This window comes from Coffea arabica, chromosome 8c (assembly GCF_036785885.1).
Source record: "Coffea arabica cultivar ET-39 chromosome 8c, Coffea Arabica ET-39 HiFi, whole genome shotgun sequence".
In the NCBI taxonomy this organism is placed as follows: domain Eukaryota; kingdom Viridiplantae; phylum Streptophyta; class Magnoliopsida; order Gentianales; family Rubiaceae; genus Coffea; species Coffea arabica.
Genome location: NC_092325.1, coordinates 3,232,670 through 3,257,571, shown reverse-complemented (window position 1 = coordinate 3,257,571; position 24,902 = coordinate 3,232,670). Strand labels below are relative to the sequence as shown.

At 33.9% G+C, this 24,902-nt stretch overlaps 2 protein-coding genes across 2 annotated transcripts; both read right to left on the bottom strand.

The window, feature by feature from the left end:
• Positions 1 to 761: 761 nt before the first annotated feature.
• LOC113707443 (ABC transporter B family member 10) lies at positions 762 to 11,042 on the bottom strand. Its single transcript, XM_027229778.2, has 12 exons — positions 10,555 to 11,042; positions 10,077 to 10,131; positions 9,794 to 9,969; positions 7,387 to 7,587; positions 6,665 to 6,924; positions 5,302 to 5,842; positions 4,489 to 4,868; positions 3,459 to 3,898; positions 2,757 to 2,998; positions 2,427 to 2,674; positions 1,796 to 2,208; positions 762 to 1,488 (listed from the first exon to the last, which is right to left on the bottom strand). The coding sequence occupies exons 1-12, from the start codon at positions 10,831 to 10,833 to the stop codon at positions 938 to 940; spliced, it is 3,786 nt and encodes a 1,261-aa protein (XP_027085579.1). The 5' UTR covers positions 10,834 to 11,042; the 3' UTR covers positions 762 to 937.
• A 10,112-nt stretch (positions 11,043 to 21,154) lies between these two features.
• Positions 21,155 to 22,433, bottom strand: LOC113707099 (putative F-box protein At1g67623). Its single transcript, XM_027229260.1, has 3 exons — positions 22,309 to 22,433; positions 22,045 to 22,207; positions 21,155 to 21,562 (listed from the first exon to the last, which is right to left on the bottom strand). Exons 1-3 carry the CDS (start codon positions 22,431 to 22,433, stop codon positions 21,155 to 21,157), a joined length of 696 nt encoding a protein of 231 aa, XP_027085061.1.
• Positions 22,434 to 24,902: the final 2,469 nt, after the last annotated feature.

Here is a 24,902-nt window from a genome sequence, read left to right as displayed (position 1 = left end):
AATGCAAGTGGTGTGAATTTTTTCGAAAAAGATTGATCGAGATTTTAGCAATGAAATTGGATCAGAGTGACAGATTTTAAAGTTCTATGGATGGATAGATATAACATAAAGATTACAATCTACTACTATAACAAAAGTTCTTGGAGACAAATCAATTCTTAAGCCACAGTTATTTCTGTGCAATTTAACTGATCTTATAATATCTGGCAAAGGGAACATTATACCGAGGCAAAAATTCTGTACTGCAGGTTATCCATGTAATACTAGCCTATAAAATCTTACGTGTTCAGTCTCCTACTTGTTTTTTTTTTTTTTCAAAATTTTTTTTTGAATGGCTTGGCGGTTTTGCGTTAATTTCCTCTTGTCAACTGAAACTGATATCTAGTACCAGCTAATAGGAAGACATCGAAAGCAAGATGGATAATCTGTCTATCATCAGCATCGACAGACGCACACACGGTTTTAAGGAACCTTTGGAGTAATCTTCTAATCGCTTGGCATTTGAATTTGAGTTATTGTCAATAATAAGAGATCAAGGAATTTTTTTGTTTATTATGGAAATTTATGTTCAATTGCTCTTTGCATGCGACAAATATTCTGGATTTGTTCTAGAGACAGCATTATATTGAAGAATGCAGCCAAATACATCTCTTTTTTTTCTCTCTCTCTCTCTCTCTCTTTTTGCTGCTTTTCTTACCAAATTCCTGTAAAAAATGGAAAGAATACTTGCCACAAGGAAACAACTAAAAAAGGGAGAGGAATTGGATGCAGATCACAACTTTATGAGGGAATGCATTTCCACTATGTGAATGGTGGTTGCATTTTTTTTTTTTTTCACAGAAATAATCAAATACAATACCATCACAGTATATGATGCAAAGGAAAAGTATCAAAATGGCCATAAAACTTTGAAACTAAACCATGTAATGATCAGTTGCTATTGCTGTTGCTTCTGGTGTCGCTGTAAGTTAATTAACTTGTAATATGGTCCATCCTTGTTCTCTAGGAGGGAAGAATGAGTCCCTTGCTCTATTATTTTCCCATCTTGTATAACAGAGATTTGATCTGCATTCTTGATTGTCGATAGTCGATGAGCAACCATTACTGTGGTCCTATTCTTCATCAACCTGTCTAAAGCTGCTTGTACCACCCTCTCTGACTCGACATCGAGGGCACTGGTGGCTTCATCCAACAGAAGGATTGAAGGGTTTTTCAGAACAGCTCGAGCAATTGCCACTCTTTGCTTCTGGCCTCCAGATAGCTGAACCCCTCTCTCTCCAACCTTGGTTGAGTAGCCTTCAGGAAGTGCGCTGATAAAGCTATGTGCATTGGCAAATTTTGCTGCTTCAATTACTTCACTTTCTGGGGCTCCCTCTTTACCATAGACAATGTTTTCATATATAGATGTAGCAAAGAGAGCAGGTTCTTGTTGGACCAGGCCAATGTGCTTTCTGAGAGACTTTAATCTTATTTTCTTGACATCTTTGCCTGAAAAGTTCATTGAGAATGGCAACCCAAAATGTGAATAGCTGCTTCTCGACTTGTTTTGATTCAAAAAACTTTTGAGTTCTCCCAGATAAGATGGTATGATCTTGTGCAATTAATAAAGAAATAAAAAGAAACTTTTTGGAACAAAACATCTGTTCTTTTCTAGGCTTCAAAATGCAAAACCACAGCTTGTTTCTCAGTTTAGCATTAAGCTTTATATTTTTCCACTGGGATATCATGTTGGACTAGAAGTCATATATAAATTTTCAGAATGACTGTTATAAAAATTTTCATAAAATGAACTCACCATCAATCATCACTTTTCCAGATGTAGGATCATAAAATCGCAGTGTGAGCGCAAGAACAGAGCTTTTACCAGAACCACTCTGCCCAACTAAGGCCATACTTCTGCCTGGGGATACTCTCAGATTGAAATCCTTGAAAATTAACACATCTGGCCTTGAGGGATAACTAAAATCGACATTCTTTAGCTCAATCATACCCTCTATCTTTGTTACATCTTCTCCAACATCACCTAAAATCTCAGTCCTCCGATCTAGAACTTCAAATACGGATGCCACCATTTGATTTCCCTTAAGTAGGTCTGGTGCCATAGCAAGAATCTCACCCATGGCCAAGGCGGTGACAATCAAAACCATAAATGACTTCATTACTGATTTAAAGCTTGCAAGTCCCTTGCCCATCAATTCAGAACCATACCTGCACATTATTTGGAAAGACTAAGCACCCCATTGTCCTTGCAGCAAGCATAGTGAGTGTAAGAATGTATATTTTACAACAAAAGCATTCTTATTTAGTGCCCAAAAAGTATAAATTTAAAGATACCTATATCTCCTATATTAGCATCTATTATTGGTTGAAGGATTGTTTTTATCAAATTCCGAGAAGCTTTTAGCAAATTTAACCAAGCAACATACCATAAAGCAAGGGCATAGGAGGAAAAGATGAAAAACTGAGAGACTCCATAAAGAATCCCAGCAATCTGACCACGCCTAAATGAACGCCTTGAAGGTTCAACCAACTCATGACCATAAAGATCAATCACCTTCTCCTCAGAGCAGAATGCTGCAACAGTTCGGATGTTGCTAACTGCCTCGCCTGCAAGCATGTTGGCTTTGAGGTAGGCTTTGTTCAAATCACCACCATAGCCTTTCATAAATAGTTTCTGGAATAAAGGAGAAGTAACCCGTGAAATGATATAATAGGATTTTCTATAACTAGTACTAAAATGAGGAAGGAGCATCAACCTCGCTGATATGGCCGCTAACAATCAATGGATATGTTGCCATGACGACAAGAGTAAGCCTCCAGTTCAAGATGAAAGAAATGATGAATGCCGTGACAGCCAAACCTACATTCTGTAAGAGAATTGTGGAGCGATCAACCACCACAGTTCGTAGCAAAGTTGCATCACTCTCCAACCGTGAAGCTAGCATAGAACTTGTATTGTCCATGTCATCAAACCATCCAACCTCATTTCTCAAAATAGCTGTAAGCAGACAGACAAATGACTCAATCTCTCTCCTCTCTAAAGGAAAAACACAAGGAGTGAACGTGTTATAGCTGCTATGTCCTATACTGATTCACTCAAAGGTGAATTATTTCTCAAATTGGTCATTACAACAGAAGCAACCACTTTCAATATCCAAAATGAAATTTTGAAAAGAATTCTAGTTAACACTATCCCATTATGGACCAAATCAGATTTGCAATAACACAAAATTCAGAGTCATGGCATCACCATTATCTTTGTCATCCTTTCATTAGAAGCTAGTTGGTTTTCCCTTTTTTTTTTTTTTTTTTTTTTAAGAAAAATGTTTCTTGAACAATAAACTGTCAAATGGAACATTTAAGTTAAACATTAATGAAATTATCCAAGTCTGATAAAGCATAATATAAATAGAAGAAGAAAAAATTGCATCTGATAATATACAGAGTCTCATGCTTACCAGAGAACATTTTTTCTCGCACTCTTAGAGTCAAACGCTCTCCCATGATTCCAAAACAAAGATGTGTAATGGAATGAAAAATGACAGTTATTACAGCACCGCCACAGAAGAGGAAAGCAATCTTCTTAACTTCATGGCGTGTTGTGTCCCAATCCATATAGTAAGATACAAGAGCCTGAGTTACTCCAAGGGCAAAAAGAGGCATCTGAGCCCCGCAAATAAATGCACAAACAGTGCCAACAAATCCATAAATCCAGTCAGGTTTAACCATGGAATATAGTCTTCCTGAAGAAATATGACGTGATTCAACAATATCTGGTACATCAGCACCGATGCGGCTTATAGATTTATCAGAACGAAAACTTGCCCCAAGACTTCTTGTTGTTGTGCGGGATAATTCGCGTGAATACCTAATGCTACCTTCACGTGAGTACCTAATGCTGTCATAAAAAAATAAAGAAAAGATTACAGAGACAAGGTCAGTACAGAGATCAGCATGATATGTTATCTATCAGGAATATCAAAGGCATTGATCAAATGAAGAAACTCAATCTATAGTTGAGTAGTTCTAAACCAAAGGAAATTCCAGGAAGCCAATTTGCCAAGCAAAAGAACTCAAACATATATATATATATATATATATATATATATATATCTTAGTTTTTGGTCTAGGAAGAGTGATAGCAAAGCATTTGCATGCAACAAAAACATGTGATGGTGTTGTAGAAGCTCAGTAGCAGAGTGGTAGGGCGACTAGTTCAAGGTTCATATCCTATTTGGGGCATTTGATTTATAAAGAGTTAATTAATTAAAACAGAGACTCATTTCATTGAAACTGTCTGAAGAAGTAACACAAAAGCAACTATTCTTAACTACCAGGACAAGATAATAGCATGATCCAACTAATTTACTTAACACTTGGTAAATAGAAATGCATGTAACGATAAGAGGAAAATCCCCACCACAGCTAGGCTAATGGTTAAAAATTTACTTGAAGAACCAGAAAAAGCATAGCATGAAATACTGTTACCTCAGAGGTCGCCCCAGGTGAGCTCCATGTGAAGGTAGGCGAAGCAAGGAAGATGCTTCCTGGAGTTGAACAAGAGATGCATACGCCCCATTTGGTTTTGAAATAAGCTCTTCATGGCTTCCAGTTTCTACTATTCTGCCATTTTGAACAACAGCTATAATATCAGCATTTCTTATGGTAGAAAGACGATGAGCCACTACCACAGTTGTTCGTCCGACCATCACACGGTCAAGAGCCTCCTGCACACTCTTCTCTGATTCGGCATCAAGTGCGCTAGTGGCTTCATCCAATAATAGTACTGAAGGGTTCTTCACTATTGCACGTGAAATTGCAATCCTTTGTTTCTGCCCACCAGATAATTGTACTCCTCTCTCACCTACCTGCTAGCAAATATGAAGTTACTGCTTCTGAAAACGGCAACCAATATATGGTTGTGCTTCATACGTGGAGCTTTCATGATTTATGAATCTTCTTTCACACTTTCTTTCTTTACTTACACATGCAATTTCTCTTTGAGGAGATTGTCATATTTGAAGTGCCTGTTAGAAGACAAAAACTATGCCTTCTGCCACGGAAAGAATGCAAGACAAATCATAAGGGCCTAAAAACTTCACTAGTCATCTTTTGGGCTCAGTTATGTCATGCTATCATAAAGATAGTCAATAGTTCTGTTCATGGAAAGCCTGTTAAAAGGCATCCACTACATAAATTAGCTCTTTGACAAGTAGAAGATGCATCTAAACATGTCTTGTATTACAGAAATTTGTGTTTTTGTATGCAACATTAGCTTCCAAAACAATTCAACTGTAGTACCTGAGTTTCAAGTCTATCAGGAAGGTTATTGATGAAGGTCATTGCCTCTGAAAGTTTTACAGCACGCGTTATTTCCTCAAGGGTAGCATCACCTTTGCCATAGAGAATGTTTTCCCTGATTGTTGTAGCAAAGAGGGCAGGCTCTTGATTTACCAACCCAATTTGCTTCCTAAGCCACTTCAGATCTAGATCCTTGATATCGGATCCATCTAATAGTATTTGTCCAGAGAGGGGATCATAGAAGCGTTCAATTAATGATACAACTGTGCTCTTCCCTGATCCACTGCCTCCAACAAGTGCTACAATCTTTCCAGAAGGAATATCGAGACAGAGCTTGTCAAAGATCAGAACATCTGGACGAGATGGATAACTAAAAGACACATCCTTGAATTGGATGTGTCCATCTACTTTGTCCAGTTTCCTTCCATTCTTGGAGCTGGTATTGGTGATAGTGTTTCTTTCAATCATCTCAAAAATGGGATATGCAGCTGACTTAGCCCGGATAAATGCTGTAATATCTGGTGCTGCTTGCCCCAGCGACCTGAGTTGAACCAAAAGCTAAATAATGGTACTTTCTTATGCTGGTTACCATCCAGTAATGTAGGATTACCAGAACTATTTAAGCAAATTGCAGCAAGACATTTAGGTTAGATAAACTATACCAGACAAGACAATTACCATTACATTAAATTTTCTACAGCATAGTTGTCTAGAGTAGCAATAAAATATTAAAAACTGTCATAAGCCACCAAGAAGTTAAAAGAAATCTCTCTTAGCAGATTATGATTTCATGCCTCTGCAACACTTGATATGAGAACCAGAAATGGATTCTATAACTCTTCAAGCATCAGAGCAACTTGATTTTAGTACACTGATAATGCAACTGAATAATGAAAACTTATGGAGGTCCAGAAAAAGGAAATTCATATGCATTCTTTCTGTTACCAGAACAGGGTAGCACCACAAGAATTCAAATTCTTTGGCAAGTTAGCAGTGTCTTTACTTTACAAGTTAAATCAACAGTAAACTGTGCTAAAGTCTCATATAGACATTTGGCGAGAAAATTAGAAAGAAGGAATTTCTCCTAGTTTACACTACAAGTTTTTTTTTTGATTATGATAAAAATATTTTTGACTTATCATGAAGTGTAAGAGAGGAAAAACAAATAAAGAATGAAAAGATCCCAGACTTCACCCAATGTGGTATGTGATCAATTTTATGCGCTCCAATGCCCTATTATCTGTCTACGTTGGAGACTAAGACAAAAGTACCCACAGCATCATGTCATTTAAAGAATTATATTATACTTAATTGTGTGGCTTCAATTTATTTATTCACAGAGAGAGAGAGAGAGAGAACTTACAGGCCAGAAATAACCACATTGAGCATAGTGGTGAAAGAGTCTCCTCCATTAGCAATATTCTTGTGAACTACAATGCTAGTGAACCAAACTAACAACGACCATGACAGGAAAAGCACACAGTGCAAAGTGCCCAGTCCCAAGCCCTTGGCTAGTCCAGCTTTCCGTCCATAAGTGTAAGTGTTCAACAGTGCTCCTCTATAAGATTTCACTGCTTTATCTTCTCCTGCAAACGCTTGAACAGTCCTCACATTTGCAATCACCTGAAACCATAGATACAACAGATCAATCAGTCACCACTTCCTTATAGGAGGTAAGGTACAATTTTCCAACCTTTATATTAAAGCAAATTAAAAAACGTCATCAATCCATTATTATTCAGGAATTTTGTTAAACATGTACTGATGACAATTTAGGCTAACCATCAGGTAGACTGAGTGGTATCCCAATACCAATAGCACTAAGCCATTAAAACTTTGGTAACCACTTGCAGTACGTGATCGGTCTTATATATTTCAATATCATATGAAATGTTTGATCCTGACTTTTCTTTCAACTCCACGAACAGTTTCTTTTTTTCTTCCTGAAATGGGATCTTATCATCTTCTCCGATTTCCACCAGAAACTTTCAGTATTTGCTTTAAAGCTCATTTGGGTCCTAATTTTAGTATCAAAAAGTAAATTCATGCACAGGAATAGCTAAGGGTTAGGAGGAAAAAAACGACCTCCTCGGCGATTTCACCAGCTTTAACGTAGGATTTGCGCACTCTGGCAATAAGCCCAGTTGCCACATAGGCATAGACACCGCCAGCAAGAGCAATCAATGGAACAATGGAGAGTGTCACAAGACTGATCTGCCATACCCTGACGAACCCAATTGCAAATCCCGCGAAGAAACGGCTTATATAATGCATGAAGTTTCCTACCTGCAACACCATCCATTTGAACAAACCCGCCAAAAGTAGCCGTTAGAGTTTCAAAGTTCAGGTACAAGTAATCTTTCAATTTCAAGCAAGCTAATGATGGGTTAATCATTAATGCAGGAGCAAGATTAAAAAAAAAAATGTATTTTTAGCCTATTTTTATCTAATTCATGCGGGTTTTTTTTTTTAAAGGCAAGAGGGAAACAAAAATGACAAATAATGGTTTTTAGTAATAAGGGTCTAATGGGTGGCCACTCATTAAAAAGAAAAGTAGTTCAGGTGTTAAATTTTTAAAAAATTACATTGTTAATTAGAAAAATGTATAGATGCAAGCGAGATATATAATTGTTAATTTGTATAATTATATAATAAATTGGGTGTGATTTATAGTAATAAAAATCCTTTGTATAAAGGTAAAAAATTATCTAATGGTATTTAATACTTTTATCTAATTCACATGATTAAAAAGTTAATAATGAAATTATCAAGTTTAAGTGCAAATACAAGTCAAGCTCTGCAAAACTTAAGGACTTAATTAAGATGTACACCCAAATACAATACTCCAAGTTATTGATAGTTTGAAATTGGAAATCATATAACACCAAAATATACTTGGCTCAATATCTTCTTGAAAACCATGTGGCCAATTTTGCACTTCAACTTTATTTTACCTTATTTTTCTCTTAAAAAAAAGCTCGTTTAAACTTAGTTCTTAAACAAATTAAAGACGATATATTCAAAATTGAACCACTACATCTACAATAAAAGCCCATATCAAAAAGTAGAAAACAAACACAAATACTACAACTTTTTTTGGATAATGGCATAATGGGAGTAAATTTTATTCAATGAATTGTACACACTTCCTAAAGAAGTGTACAGAGCTGGACCACTGTGGGTTTCATGTTAAAGGCTAAAATACCCCATTCTTTGGGCTACCCTTTTTTTTTTTTTTTTTTTTTTTTTCTCTCTCATAAATTCTTTTGGGAGATGAATTGATGACGAGCATGTGCATTCCATGACATGTACTTACACTTCAGCTGCCCAACCCAATAGAATAATGAAATTGGAAGAACACCATTAATTTATTCAGGGATGATTGTGGGCCCTCACAGATAGCCCAACTTAAGATCCATGGGCCAGGGTGATCTTTTTCCCTGGCCTCAAATTGATTATAATCTTTATTTGATATGAAATGTCAACTTATTTGATCTTTAATTTTTTAAAAAAAACAAAATAAAATTACTCAATCCGATTTCTTCGAATAACTGTTTGGATATGTGGTATAAATTTAGAAAATTCATGCTTTTTCCTTTGAAACCAAATTTGGCATTGTGCCTTAGAAGAGGGGGTTAAAATCTATACTAAAGAAACAAAACAAAAATTATGCATAGTTTATATTTTGTTTATCATCAATACTTGTGGGATCACTGTTTAGAGGATAAGTCATGGTACTTGAAAATTTTTACAATAGAATGATGTAATTAAAATTTTTCTAAAACTCAGAGAGAGATATTTGTAATTATCACAAATTTTAGGGAGAGTAAACATAATTAACCCGAAATGAAAAGTTGAATGCCATAACTCTTACTAATTGGTAATTAGACCTCTTAATCATTTTAGGTTACACTTGAAGCATATTCAAGAATGAGAAACATGGAGGATCCTAATGGAAAGGTTTCAAACTGCCTAAATTAAAATGTACAAACTCCAAATAGAAGGGTGGTGAGCCCAATGGCAACAAAGGAAAGTTTTTTTTTTTTTTTTAAAAAGCCTTCTATTTTGATTTGGAAAAAAAAATTGAATCTGTATATCAAAGACATTAGGCTTGAATCCCTTCCAATTGTGTTAAAAAAAAAACAGAAAACAAAACCAATGCCAAACCTCAAAAAGGGAATCAACATAAATTAAAAAGGCTAATCAAACTTGTGTTTAGAACCAAATAAATGTCAAAACAGTTGCAATAAATTTTGTCTCATGAATTCTCTTTCATGCCACCATTTTAGTTGACCAGCTGGTAGCATAAAAATAATATATAAAATTAAACGTCCCTTTTCAGAATATATATCAGAAAATACAATTACAGTGCAGGGCAGCATTGACATTTCCTTTAAAAATAAATGTGGTGAGCAGTGGCAAACTTTATTGAGCCTATAGAATTGGTATTTAATTTGATTGAGAAGGAAAAAAAAAATTTAATAATTCTCACCTTCTCAGAAATAGCATCTTGAACAACAATAATGTCACTAGTAATTGCTGAAATAACTTCACCAGTTGAAGCTTCAGTGTCAAAAAGACTAATGTCTTGATTCAGCATAGCCCTTAAATATGCCATTCTCATTTTTGCTGCTTGTCTTTCTCCAGTATGCATCCAACAAGCCACCTCTGAATATCAAAAGAGAAATGATTTTAGGCTTTTAACTGTATAATTTCCAAGGCAAAATTTGGCAAGTCTACTGCAGTAAAAGTACTAGTGGTAAATAAAAATGTACCTGTCCATGATGAAAATAGTATAACCACACTAAGGTATACAAAATCCAAGGAATACTGCAAGACAAGATGAAACCAATCTTTCTTAATTAATAAATTTAGGAGAAAATATACATTAAAAAAATCATGTCAATTCCCTTCTACACATGGTTGTAATTTGTTTTTTAATTGTTATTTCCATTAAAAAAAAAAAAAAGAGGGTTCCAAAAAGTTCTGGCTTTGAATTAATAAGGAGATGCAGGTATACCAGAATTACATTAAGCAAAAAATGGTGCTCAAAACCGTCTAACATAAATTTACTCCCAAAATATAGTAAAAACTGCAACTGGGGTTTCGGGAACCACTATTCTTGGAAAGGAAAATCAAAAAATTTGTCCAAAAAAAAAAAAAAAGATTTTTTTTTTGTTTTTTTGGAAAATGCCAACTTTAACTTTAATTCCAAGTGTACGTACAAGTAGAAATTTTGTGAACCTTTCATACCTTGCCAACTTTATGAGATGCTTCAGCAGGAAAAAGATAAGCCAAACCAATGATATCTATCATTTTTCCAAAGAAAATAAAGAAAACGGGCACCGAAGCCCCATGTACACAAGCACCAATTGCTCCCACGAACATCAAAAAATAGTCGTAAGCATCGGCAAACTTAAACAGTTTGATCAGCGGAATTTTCCGGGGTTTCTTCCTTTCTTCTTCCTCGTTCTTCATCTCTTCTTTGGAATCCTCATTGCCGGAAAATGAACCTTGCTGCTCATTACTCATTTTTTGGCTCAGAAAAACAAATTTCAAGAAAAGGGCTGTAGACTTTTGTCAAGTTTTGGACTTTATACGTGTGAAAAGCAAGACATGGGAAGCCAAAGTAGGGTTTTTTTAGTGTGTGAAATTAAAAAGGGTACGTAGTTAAAAGTGAGGTTTTAAGGAGTAAAGCTCATGGCCTGGCCTCAATGCTGAGGAATAAGAGTCTTTTAGAGAAGACGAACCAACAAAGTTGATGGGTTTTTAAGGAGGGAAGAGAGAGAGGAGGTAAATATACTGCGATGCTGATGACACAGAAATATAATACTACTAGTGATATTATGGTGATTCAACAACCAGACACTGGCAGCAGGAAAGAATTGTCAGCCGCTTCTCTTGAGATTTTGGGGACGAGTGTTGGGAGAATTTGACTCTTGGTTACCTCATAGTGATTAATGCTGGCTTGCAACTGATGATCGCCTCTTAATTTGAGACCAAATCCAAATTAGTATTTAGGACTGCATTTGAATTGAGGGATTTGAGTAACGATTTGAAACCTTTTCAAATTTCTTTGGTTGCTTATTTATTTAGAAGCATTTGGATTTATAATTAAACTACTATTGATTATTCTAATGTTTAAAATGTATTTAAATAATTAGTGAATTATAATTTCAAATGCTTCTTAAACAATTCAAACAACTATAGTGATTGGGTGCATTTCAAATCCTTTGTCAAATTCTTCATCCAAACAAAGCCGTAAACGAATTTCTCACAGCTATTAATTCTACTCAAATAATTTTTCACGAATTATCAAAAACAAAATAACAATAAGCTGGTCGGTTGAATTTTTCTCAGCAGGTCTTCATATGGTCGAGCATTTTCGCAGCATAATCTTAAACTAGACAGCATGTACTTAATTTATTTTATGTGACAACACTTGTGCATCCAAAAATGCATATTCTTTTAGAGACAAACACATGCCCTCAGTCATTATTGTAATTGCGTTTGTTTTTGGAGAAGCTGGGGATTGCCATTTTGCTTCTAAATACTACTAAAAACGAGCAAGTCAAGCCAGACAACGCGCGTCTTGGTCTTTTTCACATGTATAATAATGCAGCAAGCAGACGAAATGAAGCCGAGATATCGGAAACCATGAGATAAAGATTTGAAAATGCCAACAATTAGAGGTTGTGGAGTGATGAATATTGTAAAATGCAGTTGAGAAGTCGAGGGTTGGACATACATTTGTTGGATGCAGACATGAGCTGATGAAAATGACGTGAAGTTGGCTGTGTTGCCATAAATGCCGGCGGGTGAGGTCGACATCATTTAATGCTCGGTGGTTTCTTCTTCTTCTTCCTAATTCTATCCATCCACCATCCGATCTCTACATTGGATGTCATTCAAGAGTGTTTTTTGGATAATTATAGGACGTCTTACTTCCCTTAGTTTTCTCATTGCAAATGACAGCAGAAAGTTGTGGCCATCCTAACAAATCTTTGACATCTTTGGATCTATCCATATAAATCTTCTTCTTTTTTTTTTTTCTTTTTTTCAATACGGGTATGTTGGCCAATGTTTAGGAATGTGGCAACTTATTTGCCCATACTAATGTGTCTTAATTAGGATGAAAAACAAGATTAGCTTGTCTTAGTTCATGAGACGATTAGAGGTGTCAATCACAATTCAATCATGTTGACTCAAATCCGCCCACCAATAATCCGTCCAAGCCTGCCCATTATTTTTGAATGGATCTAAATAGGTATCCAATTTAACCTATTTAATTAGTAGATTGTGAGTTAATTCAACTCACCCATTTATACCCATTTAAAAATAATTATATATTTAAAGTCAACTTTTAGTGAGTGTTGAGCAAATAAATTTGAATTTTTTATCAGTCTAATAATAATTATATACCGTTATTTCTTGTCAAACAATATGCGAAGAAATTCAAAAAAAAAAAGCAGAATTTTAAGTGACTGATAATGGATGCCCATTTATTTAAATGGGTTGACCCAATTATACCAATTGTTCAATTATGACCCATCCAAACCATCCATTTTGACACTTCTAAGGACAATTAGCTCGTTCTCAATTAAACTGATTATAGACTATGATTTTAGGTAATTAAATTTTGTGATGTTCTCAATTGTTTTGTATTCTAATTATAGATTTTTTTAATGACAAAAAAATTTAAAATCTATAATCATTTTTCAAATAACTTTTGCTGATTCTGATTATTTTCTATAATCAATTTTTATAATTAAATTTTACAAAATCTAAAACAACCAACCAAGACGACGCCAATACGAATGAGAGGATTAGTTTGCCTTTCTTCTTTAGGTAAAATTGCAAAATCGACCTCCATGTACACATGCAACTAAGTACAAGTAAGTACCTCCTGACTCAGTGCATTGCCCTGAAATGCAGAGGGCCACAAGTATGATGTTTCAAGATATTGTCAAGCATCATAAATATGATCTTTCAAGATATTGTCAAGCATCATATTTTAGGTCCACACTTCACAGCAAGTTAAAACTGCCATTGGTATTTGCAAATTTGATCAATGGAGCTAAAATTCAAAAACTGGGGACAAAATTATGCAAATGTGACGTTGTACAGTGGGGGACCTATAATCAATTATACATTGAAGCTTTGATTAGGATGGCAAATATTGATATTTAAGGATTTTAATCCATATAACTCATTCGAACCACAGAAAAGAAAATATCATATCTAACAGTTGACATTTAGCAAAGTGCTATGCTTACTGCTTAAGCGTCAGTTGTTTGATCTCATTTATTCTCCTTCCCCGTTCAGGGGCGTTAGCACTTGCTACTTACAGTTACTTGAAAAAAATATACGCACTCCTTCGATAGCTGCATGTATACAGTAAAATGATCAATGTAAATGATAAGGCAATAGCATGTAAAAGTACTACAATAAATTTTATCACTTATTGAAATATGTGCTGTGCTTCACACTATAATTCTAAAATTATTCCGTCTTCCACAATTAATCGTACTGCCTAAAGTGTTACTTAAATGCAGTGCAACTCTTAAAAGTCATAATTTCTATAGAATTTTGATTGCAAAAAAAATTTAATTTGTTGTTACCAGTTGCTACTATGTTTTCTTTTCTAGTAAATTGTGTGTACTCTGTACTTCTTGGCGTACTCCACTTAAAATACGGAAAACAAGAAGACATTCGATTCGTGGTTCCACTCCTTAATTTGACTTCGTCTCGTCAGCACCTGTGGCCAACATAAAAGTCAGAAAATTATTTCATTTATTTTATACACACATTCCGTATGGATGAAGTGCTTTTGGGGCTCTTTTTCATAAATTTTACTGCAGTGCCTTGTATGAAAAAAAATTGTTATTGTAGTAATTTAGTGAATTGCTATCTTTTTTAAATCTAAAAAAATATAATCACCCATTGTCGGGACCAACCACCGTCACCATCCTCCTACTCCTCTTCCCTCCTCCCTCCTGGTCACAGTCGAAGCTTCTCTTCATCGGAAGGGGAAGCGTCTAGGGGGAAGGAAATAGAAGGGAACCGGAAGAGGGAGAAGGGAGGAGGAAGGAGAGGAGGGAAGAAGAGGAAGAGAAAGAAGGAGAAAAGAGAAAGCAGAAGTGACGGGCTTTTGCTATACATACAAGTTAAAATCTGATTTATACCCGTTTGACTGCAAGTATACAGGTTAAATTAGTAGTTCAAGGCATATATCGGGTCGATCCCACGAGAAAGATTGAACAATTACCGGTGTTACTAAAGCGTCTCTATTAGTTAAATTATCAATGAATTATAAGAAATGAAACCTACTGAACTTATGTAAAATAACAAATGAAAGCTCCTTAAGTTATGGTATCCCTAACTACTCATGCAAGTGCTATATTTGGATCATTGAGTACTACTATCTAGGCTAGTTACGGTGCAATTTCCTTATGCATATAAAACCTACTTTCGTAGTGAATCAACTATACTTATAATTAATCCATATCCATTCTCGTGGTTATGAAATTAGCTACAAGTTCATTTCTTCAATGAAATTACATGAAATGAATCACTAAAATCATATAAGTGCACCTCTACTATCGTGAGTGTACTCCCTATGTTTAGCACTTCTTGAACCAGTGTTAAATCTCAATTTTCATTGCAGAAACAACACCTTAGATAATCACAATCAATGGTACCAGATTAATTATGATTGAAAGAGCTAAAGTGCTAAATAACTTGCTCAAATAATAGCAATCAAATAGCCAAATAAACACTAACAATCATAGAAAGTTCAACCAAATCCAAGGCATAAACTTTAGAAACACATAATAAACATAAAATCCAGAACTTGTATATTAACTAAACTTAGAATCAAGTACAAAAGATAAAGAGTTGAAGAAGAGATAACCCTTGTCACATGAGCTTTAACTCCTCTTTTTTCATCCCAATCTTTATCCTAATCTAGCTAATATGCAAGAGTGGATGAACTATACTACTCTATACTAAACTAACCTGCACTAAGACAATGGAAGAACTACATTTCTGCACTCTCCAAGCTTTCTCTCGTATGTTTGTCCTTGAATCTTGCAAGTTTTTGGCTATATAAAGGTAAAAGGTGATCAAGGAATGAGGCTTACACCTCCCTTTTACAGCTGCAAAGTGTTTGTCACATGTCTAGCATTACATGTGACTTATTGGAGGTGAAATCAAGTTGTTCGCGTAAAGAACAGCCTTTCCTGACCACAATCCGACCAGAAATCCAGCCATGAATCCGGCCAAGTTCCGGCCGGATTGCTACAGTGACCTTTTTGTGCAATTTATGTTCAAACTTCACTACTTCTCCGATTTTGTCTCAACTTCAATTGAACTTTTCTTGATGATAGGAGCTGAATTAACTCTTGACCAAAAATAAAACTTGTAGCCCTTTGAGTTAGCTTTTCAATGCATCAAGAATCACCTCATTTGGATTTGTGTAGGCTAAGAAATGACTGAAATACCTTTGACTGTTCAATGCCCTGTTTTATCTTCGACCAATAGAAATTAGCTACTATAATTCAGCTTTTTGACCTGAAAAACCTTAGAACTGGATTTTGACGTCTTCACCAAAGTTGTAGGTCTATCTCTTATCTTCAAATTGGTTCAAGAATCATCTCAATCTGATCACTATACCTCAAGTTATAGCCGAAATACAAAAATGTGTCAAAACTGTCAAAATGCACAAAATACAAGTAAAAAGTTTTAAAAACCTCATTCAATCACTTAAGAACATTTTTCACCAATTATTGCCAAAATGATTCATTTTCTTCCAATAATATAACCAAAGTGACTAAAAATAATATAAAATGTCATTCAATTATTATATAAATTAGTCACTTATCAAGGAGGAGAAAGAGAGAAGAGGAGGGAGGTGGTGATAGTGTTGGTTGATGGTAGTGGGTGATGGTGGTATTGTGTGGTAAGAGATAGTGGTAGCAAATATTTTATTTTTAATTTTCTAATTGTATTTGAGAATGTATGTATACATTAGGTGCTTTTGGGATTGTTTTTGGAGTATTTTACTGTAATATTATAGTTGAATAATTTATTTGTGAAAAACAGTCCAATCTAAAGGAAGTGTTTTAATGTATTTAAAAATATAAAAATATAAGAGATTTTACAATCCTTTTAGAGTATCATTCTCTCAAGTTAAATCTATCGTTAAATAGTGAAATAAGTAATTTGCACCGTTATATTATAATAATTTCAATTATTTTAAATTTGAATTAATACCATATTGAGCGATAAAATTGAGGGAATGGTTCTTTAAACGAAACAATACAGGCACTTCGGTACACCCCAAGAGGTAATCTTTTTAATTCAAGAATTTTTTTTTTTTTGTGAAGGTAATTTTAAAATTTTGATAGTAAATCCATTTTTTAATATTTTGATGTACATATTTTGTTGCTTTAGAATATTAAAGAAAATCAATATATAACTTTGAGTTACACGCATAGATATAAGAAATTATGAATAGATAGACACATTAAATTCAAAGTACTTGTTGGAAGTTATGTACATCAGCACAGCTGTGGTCACGGCTGAGATGAGGCAGCCGTGACGGTGGTGCCAGACTCAGTCACGCAAGTTTAATTTTACCACATTTTAGTTTTCGGATCCATTAATGCTTAGCAATAATGTTGACGAAGGATTCTGTACGTATATTTATCATTTATCCACCCATAAAAAAATTTTAATTAGACAAAGGGTTCTAAATTTATCAAAATGGTGATTATTCACGTTCTTCAAAAGTCACTAAAATTCTGGAGTGAGCTATTATTTGTCTAACAGTACTTCTTTAATTTTTTTCTTTTTTGTTCCTGCAATTAATTTTACAGGTAAATACAGACATTAAAAAACTTTGGGATTAATGTTGCAAAAAAGAAATGACAAATGCAAACATCATGTTCGATGCATCTATACTTGCTTACTAAAAATAGGAGTTAAAGATCAGTGTAAGAAACCTTAGAAAACAGTAGAAATGATCTTATGTCCAAATAATGTTTAATTACACACTTCAATTGAGGAAATTCGAAGAATTAGGTGGACATATTAGTAATGGAAAAAAAAAAAGAAGAAAGATGGCAAAAAAAGAAACTTTCTTCTTTTCTTTTTTTCTCTTTCTAAGGAAAATTATGCAGCAACATATATAGCTTGGTTAATTTAATATTTCTATAGTTGGTGTTTGGTTTGTAACACGTGTTATCCTAACTTTAAATATGCAAAAGTAGTTGCAGAAAATCACCACATTTATTTATGTTGGACTTGCTCTGAAGATCATTATCTTCTAAGAAGAGGTTGTTCGGCATAAACTGTAGCATTTAATTGTCAAATGTCAAACTTATCAAAATACTCATGAGAATTAGAGTATGATGATATACTTTTTGACAATTTTGTTTATACAACTAGGTTGTAAGGTTTCTCTGAGGGAGGATTGATTGGGTGATAAGATCAAAGATGGGAAAGATTATGAGTAGAAAATCTTGAGTTTTAGATCTCACGTTTACATAATAATAATAATAATAAAAGGTGTCTCTCCTAAGATTACTTAAGAGAGAGTTTTCTTCTCTCCTAATGAGATTTTTTTTCCCTTTTTTCTATTTCTTTGGTTAGATATGAGTTCCTTCTTTCTTTTTTTTTTTTTCCAAAATTGGTTGTCATATTTGGGATTCTTTATATCTATTTCCTCATAGCTCATTTCTCATCATTGCATTTGAGTACGAAGCAATTAATTAGTAGCGCTGATGGTTGGAAATATTCATAGTGTTCTATTTAATATTTGAATATGTTTGGAAATTCATTGTGAAAATTTTTATTAATTTTTCAGATCTATAATATTTGTTGTTCTTCAAATCTATTGTATCTATATATGTCATGTAATTTTTACCATTGTTATGAAACTGAGTTACTTATGAGTAAGTGGATTCTTCTCGGAACAAGTGGTATTAGAACTTCTGGTTGCAAAACTGACTACTTATGGGTAAGTGGATTTTTTTCGGAGTTGGATCAATGAAAATTCTCTTTTTAGTGATGGACTAAAGTACCAAAGAGTTTGGCTCCTGTTGAATCAAGTGTGCCATGGGTTTGGCACGGGGTCCAATAGATATTAGGTCAAGGAGCCAAGTGTTGGCGAGAATCCGAAATGTAGTTTGGATGTTGAAAAAAAGTGAGTTCATAATTGAAAGAAGAGGTGACTTTAGATGTTAAGGTGAGTTTGCGTTGAGTATTAAAGTGAAATTGGAGAAGAACTTGTAAACTTGGATTTAATGTAAGGGGTTACTCACGAAGGAAGAGATTTGTTAGGTTCAGGAATAAAGAATTATGTCTCACATTGGTTTAAGAGATGAAAAAAGAGCGGTTCAGTAAATAAGGGCTCGAAACCTAATAGCTAAGGTATTTCTCTAATTAAACCAGAGAACTTCAAAAAATATATATGGCTAGTAGTGCAATTCAAGAAAAACTGTTGAGATGAAAAATTGCAAGCACTTTCTTCGACCAGAAGACTAGCTGCAAATTAGAAATTAAAGGCATAATCATCTAACTTCGTCTTTCTTAGTTGTCTAATCTGCAATCAAATCTTGCGGAGGACAGATGCCGAGCTCGTCTTTCGGGACCTTCATTTTGGACCATCTTAGTCTTAGCCTTTCTTAGTGCGTAGATTTTGGACCATCTAAGTCTTTCATGGTGATTAATGCCATAATTTGGATCGCTCATAATATGAATTGGGATATAAACCAGGACCACACTAGTTTTACTGCAAATCATTTGTTCAAGAGTATGGTATGGGATGTATCCTATAGTACTTAATCATGGGAGCATTATTTTCAATTGATGAAAGAGGAGGAAGGTAAAAAGGGAAAGTGAAGGGTCCTTAAAATTATTTCGCCTGTTGGCTTTCAAATTGTTTTTAGTTTGTACTGTTAACTATTAGTCTATATTTAATTTGCAAAGAACATTTATTTGTTTTAACAAGAACACCGGAAATACTTTTTGGTGTCAATGTTTAGATCTTTCCAGAATTTAATTTTGATGCCAAAATACGTGTTTTCAACTCATGAACAAATTTGTAATCTACATATTCTATCGGTGAATGAAATTTTCTTGTAATGGTACAACTTAGCAACGTATGCATGAGCACAAAGATGTTAAAAATTAATGTGATCACTTTCTTTCTGTGTCTTAATTCTTCAATGGGTTTCATACTCTCTATATTGAAAATTCAAATGCATCACGGATTTGAGATGCAAGATATAGCCCAAGTAAGGGGGTAATTCGCTTCTCCTCCTTGTGTTCATTTTTTTAGTCTAAGAATCATGTGTAACGCTAGACTTCGTTAAGCATGACCCCTTGTCTTGCCATACATATAATTCCTATATATTATGTTTCATCAAGAAAGAAGGAAATCAAGGTATGGATATTTGAAGAAAAATAACTGAGTCCTGATCATTTATAGAATCAAATTAAAGCCATGATGAGTATACTACCAGTATTAATAACTGACACAATTATTTCTAAAAGTTGTATAATGTGTGAATTGAAAATAATGAGACGTAGATTAGTCCCTCTCGTATTTACATACTTTGCTATATGTAAACTTCCCACTATATTTTACTATAGTGCGGCAGTTTAATATTGCACATGAACATTGTTCATCTTCAAGAGAGACTCTGGATAGAGTACTATTTGAAATATTATTTGGAATAATTACTGTAATACTGTTTGTGATGTGATGTGTGTGAGATAAAGAGATCGTTAAAAATATAAAAATACAGGCTAGAAAATATATTTATGATGCAAGCGAAATATTATTTGGAATAATTGACTATCCAAACACTGTGCTATTCATGTCAATTTTGGTTTCTGTTGAATATCCAAATGATACAAGTGGAAAAGATCCAACGGTGAGAAATATGTATTTCATTCTTAGGGAGGGAAGAGGGGCAATTTTTTATATGGTGCTCAAATCTGTATTGCAGCATCATCAAAGAGGCTAAAACGAAATCACTCTGCACATGATAGATATCCTTCTACACTTTGGATTATTGATGTAACTAAGTTCTCACAATCTGGTTTAAACCCAAAAATACATCTGTAATAGAATGAGATAATTAAACTCATGAAATAAGATTAAAGTCTCTACGAAGCTTTTTCCTTCTCTTAACACGAAGAAGGGAATGCACTTTCAATCGTAGCTAATTATGGTCACTGAATGACTCTACTACTATGCTAATTAGAGTTGTTAGCTAGCTTGCTCAGATTTTCCTTTCCATAGATAAATTTTTTTTAAAAATTTATCTAACACCATTACTTATGTATTTAATATACTTCTAACTTCACTAGAGTAACCATTCATGTTGATCACTGCTTACGATTTTCCTCTTTAGCTTGTAAATATCATCTTTTATTCGTCAATTTAATACACTTTTAACAATTTTGATCTTTTGTTGATTTTGAATATGGATGAAGTACCAGCGTTAAGTAGTTTTACGTATACATGTAGATTGCTAAATATAGACATTAACAAGCCTGACAGACTACCGTCCAATGTCCTCCAGAGGCATCAAAAACCAATGCAATATCAGACTCCTCACCTTTTGGTGAATCACCGGATTTTTAGAAAATCGTGAAACTAACTTCATGAATGATTCCATCAACTCCACAACAACCTTGATCAAGGGGCAAAAGTAGCTAATTGGATTTTCAATCATTTATATCAAAAGAGTAAAAAGTAGCTGTTAATTCAGTTCCTAAAGATAGTATAATGTAGTTAGTTACAAATTTGTGCATAAAATCGATTTGCAAACATTGAAACTTAGACAAGAAATTGAGGTAAGGCATCACAAATTGGTGCAATTTCTTCATCACAAGTGCAGCCTTCACATGTACTCTCCTCTTCATCAATTTCATCCACAAGCCAACCTCTTTTTCTCTTATGTTGCATGGCACAACAAATGGGCCTTTGGCTCAGAACCAAAGGATTTTTTACCCAAATCATCTTCAAAATCCTGCGCAAATTGTCACGGCAATCTTTCATTCTCCGTTTCTGAATTCTTGATTTCTTCATGGCGCTAAGCAAAGTCATACCTTTCCGCTTTAATTCGTCCCCACCAAAGAGAAAAATTATTCCCAAGGCATAGGCAGCTTCGTCATGGCCTGATTTCGCAGCTTCTTTTAAGCATTCCAATGCTGATTCCAAATTCTTACCTCTAAAATAATCAACCTAAGAAGTTCAAGGTTGAAAGTACAATGTTACCTAAAACTGATTCAAATATTTATAAGACAATGAAATTGAATAATTTCATACAGAACATCATCAACACATAAGGTTAAAAAAAAAATCATAGCACACAAGCTGATTTCCCAAAGTTAACAATCAAGACATAGGATTATCGATTTTTACGAACAAAAGGGCACTGATCGTGTTCGTGTATAGTTAGAAAACTAATTTATGTGACATAACCAGATTTTTTATTTTTTTTTTCTTTGGTAAGACATTACTAGACTTCAGCTACGCAAAAACAATTTAACTTCTTTGAAGGCAATCAATCCATGATCTATTTTGTTTCTTGCTTCTTACGTTCCAAAGAAACCCAAGTTGTCCTAATGTTGAGCTGGAATTATAATGTCAAAGACTAAATTGTTCATTCTAGGTTGAATTGAAAGAGCAGAATATTCAAAATTAACAAAAATCATGATGCTTACCACCCCTTTTCGATACAAGGCTTCTGGATTTTTGCTTCGTCTACACTTCTTCAAGAACATGGAAACTTTATGATTTTTGCGCCATGGAACGATTGCAAACTTGTTGAGGGACACACGTTGGTAAATATAGTTTTCTTCCGAAACCTCGGAAAGCACCTTACAACTAAAAGATAAGAATCACGATCAATGAATCTCAAAAGAAAATCACATGTAAAATAAAAAAAAAAATTTGTTCATGTTTGTATCATTAATAAATGAATGTACCATAATTTTGCCCGAAAAAGATCAGTGGATGAAGAAGCTGCGACAAGTGCAAGAACCTCGGATACGAGCTCTCTCGGAAGGGAGGAGATGGAGGTCATTGTCTGCAAATTTTCTGCGTTGGCCATGTCCGGTTGCCTCCTTTTCTTGGCTGCAGACAATCCCGGTAAGCCCCAAGAACGAAGTCAAATTTTGGCAACCACTTTTTTTCTAGTCAAATAATGTTTGGGATTGATCAGGTGTAGTATCCTAGATTTCGCAAGTTTGCAGGTATTAACACTCTGGTTTCTGGGGGGCTTGCATGCTTCAAGTTTCAAAACATGGTGCAAGTTATATAATATCGTATCAGGAAAGGATGCTTCATAAGTTTTGCAATTAATTTCCAAAACAGATTAGGATTAACATTGTCAAATAGGATATGAAATTTTTCTATTTTTCCTATCTGGATTAATTAAGGAATCTTCTATAAAAAAAAAAAAAAGAATTTGATGAGGCGGTGGAGTGGGACAAAAATTAACGGTGATGGGAGAAGGGTTTGTTGCACCGAAGTACCAAAAGATGTTGCATGGGTTGTACTTTTGGAACATAATATGTTGCATTGACAATTTTTGACACCCGGGAAGTTTATGGATTTTGGTTCTGGGATTAATCTCCATTACTCATTGTTTGTTGATATTCCTTATTTGTATACTTGTAGGACCTTCTACAGAAACCTCTGTATCTTAGTGGTACTTGGCTAATGTTAGTTTTTTTCACTTTGGAAATTTATTTTTTGTTGCAAATTTTTTTGAAAAGTATAGCAATTTGGTATAAATACATAACCTGTTCTCATGTATAGGAAAATACTGACGTAGATAAATTTGTTTATCCATGAAATCATGCAGAAATAATCATGTTGTATTATTGAAGATACTAAATTTTTGTCATTAATTCTACTAATGCTATTCAGATAACATCTACATAACATTTTAAGAGTATAAAAATTAGACGTTGACCCACACAATTACAAACTAGCACAAGAATTCTACTTGTGTATATTTTTTTTCAGCACAAGAAGCCTAATTGATGCTTAATTCTGATAAGAATCAATAGAATCACTTCAACTATCTTATCTTATCTACCAAATCTACCCATGTTTGTTAATTATATTTAAAATTTTTATCTAATTAAACAACCTGATATTTTCTATCTAACGGTTTTCTGTTTCTCTTTTCTTCCTTTTTAATGACTTTCACTTCTTCTCCATACCCCTCATATAATATATTTCATCTTTTATATTAATTTGATTTAAAAATAAATATTGTCATTTTCATACCTAACAATTTTAAACTAATTAAATCATAGGTTCTATTTCTTTTTTGAATGAAAAGATAAAAGGGCAAAATTGTCAAATTAAACTTATTAAGCATTCAGTTATAAATATTTATCAAACAGTATAAATAGATTTAGTACTAAAATTCAGATATTCATATATTTGTTTTCAGTGCTTAAAATTTAGCAAATTAATTATTTCAGTATTCAGATTTCAGAATTCAGACTTCAGAATTCAGATTCAATTTTATCAAATGGAACCCTAGTATTTAGGAAATATTTCAGTTGAATTATTGAACATTTGATAATTTTAAATTCCAAATTTGTAACATTGATATCTTGTATCTAAGTGTGCAATATAAACAAAAAATTGATATACCTTCAATCTTGCCAACGGGTTTTGTATGTAAAGTTTTTTGTGAAATTTATAGTTCTAGTTATAAAGTTTGTAGTATTTGTCGTAATCTCAGATCCATGATATTGAAATCTCACCTTATTCTGCCAAAAAGAAAAAAGAAAAAATCTCACCTTATTTGATAGGGAAAACTTTTATAATAGTTTTTCTTGGTCTGCTGCTAATTATCGTCGCAAATTTTCTTAACATAATCATGCGCAGTACAATGGCTTCTATCCTCTGAGATATACTATGGAGCACGGACATTGCACGATAATAGTGAATATTTTTTCTAAGGAAAGATAATCTAAAAAGTAAATTCTTTGATTAATGCTACACAAATTTTAGAAGTTTAGTGATTCTTTGTATTATTAACAAGGAGCAAACAGCAAAAAGTATGGACTTTGGTAACTTAATTTTACCCACAGCGCAAATAAGATGAGTGAATTAAGAAACAACAAGAAGTGCAAGAACCTCATTTAGGAAAGGTTACGCAAGTATAATTAAGATAATCGTGTTTATTATCAAAAGGAGAATCTAGTTCATAAATGATTGAGATTACCAACTGACTAGTAGAGAGTTTGTGGGATTATACATAATGTTGAAAACTAGTTTTTTTTTTTTTTTAAATAATGTTGAAAACTAGTTGTTTCAAGGCAACAAAGAAACCACAGACATGAGATTTTTCATTTTTTTTCCCAAGTGTTTAGCTCTGTGTCAATCTACATGTGTGCAATGAGTATACTGGCAATAGCAAATACCTTGATAACAATTTTTTGCCCTTTGATGAGGCTGTTGATTCATCGAGCGGGTGTAGTGTATAGGAACATAAATAGACGAGAAACTGTCAATCATTTGCAGTCATAACCTCACGGTGACTATTTGTTTCAGT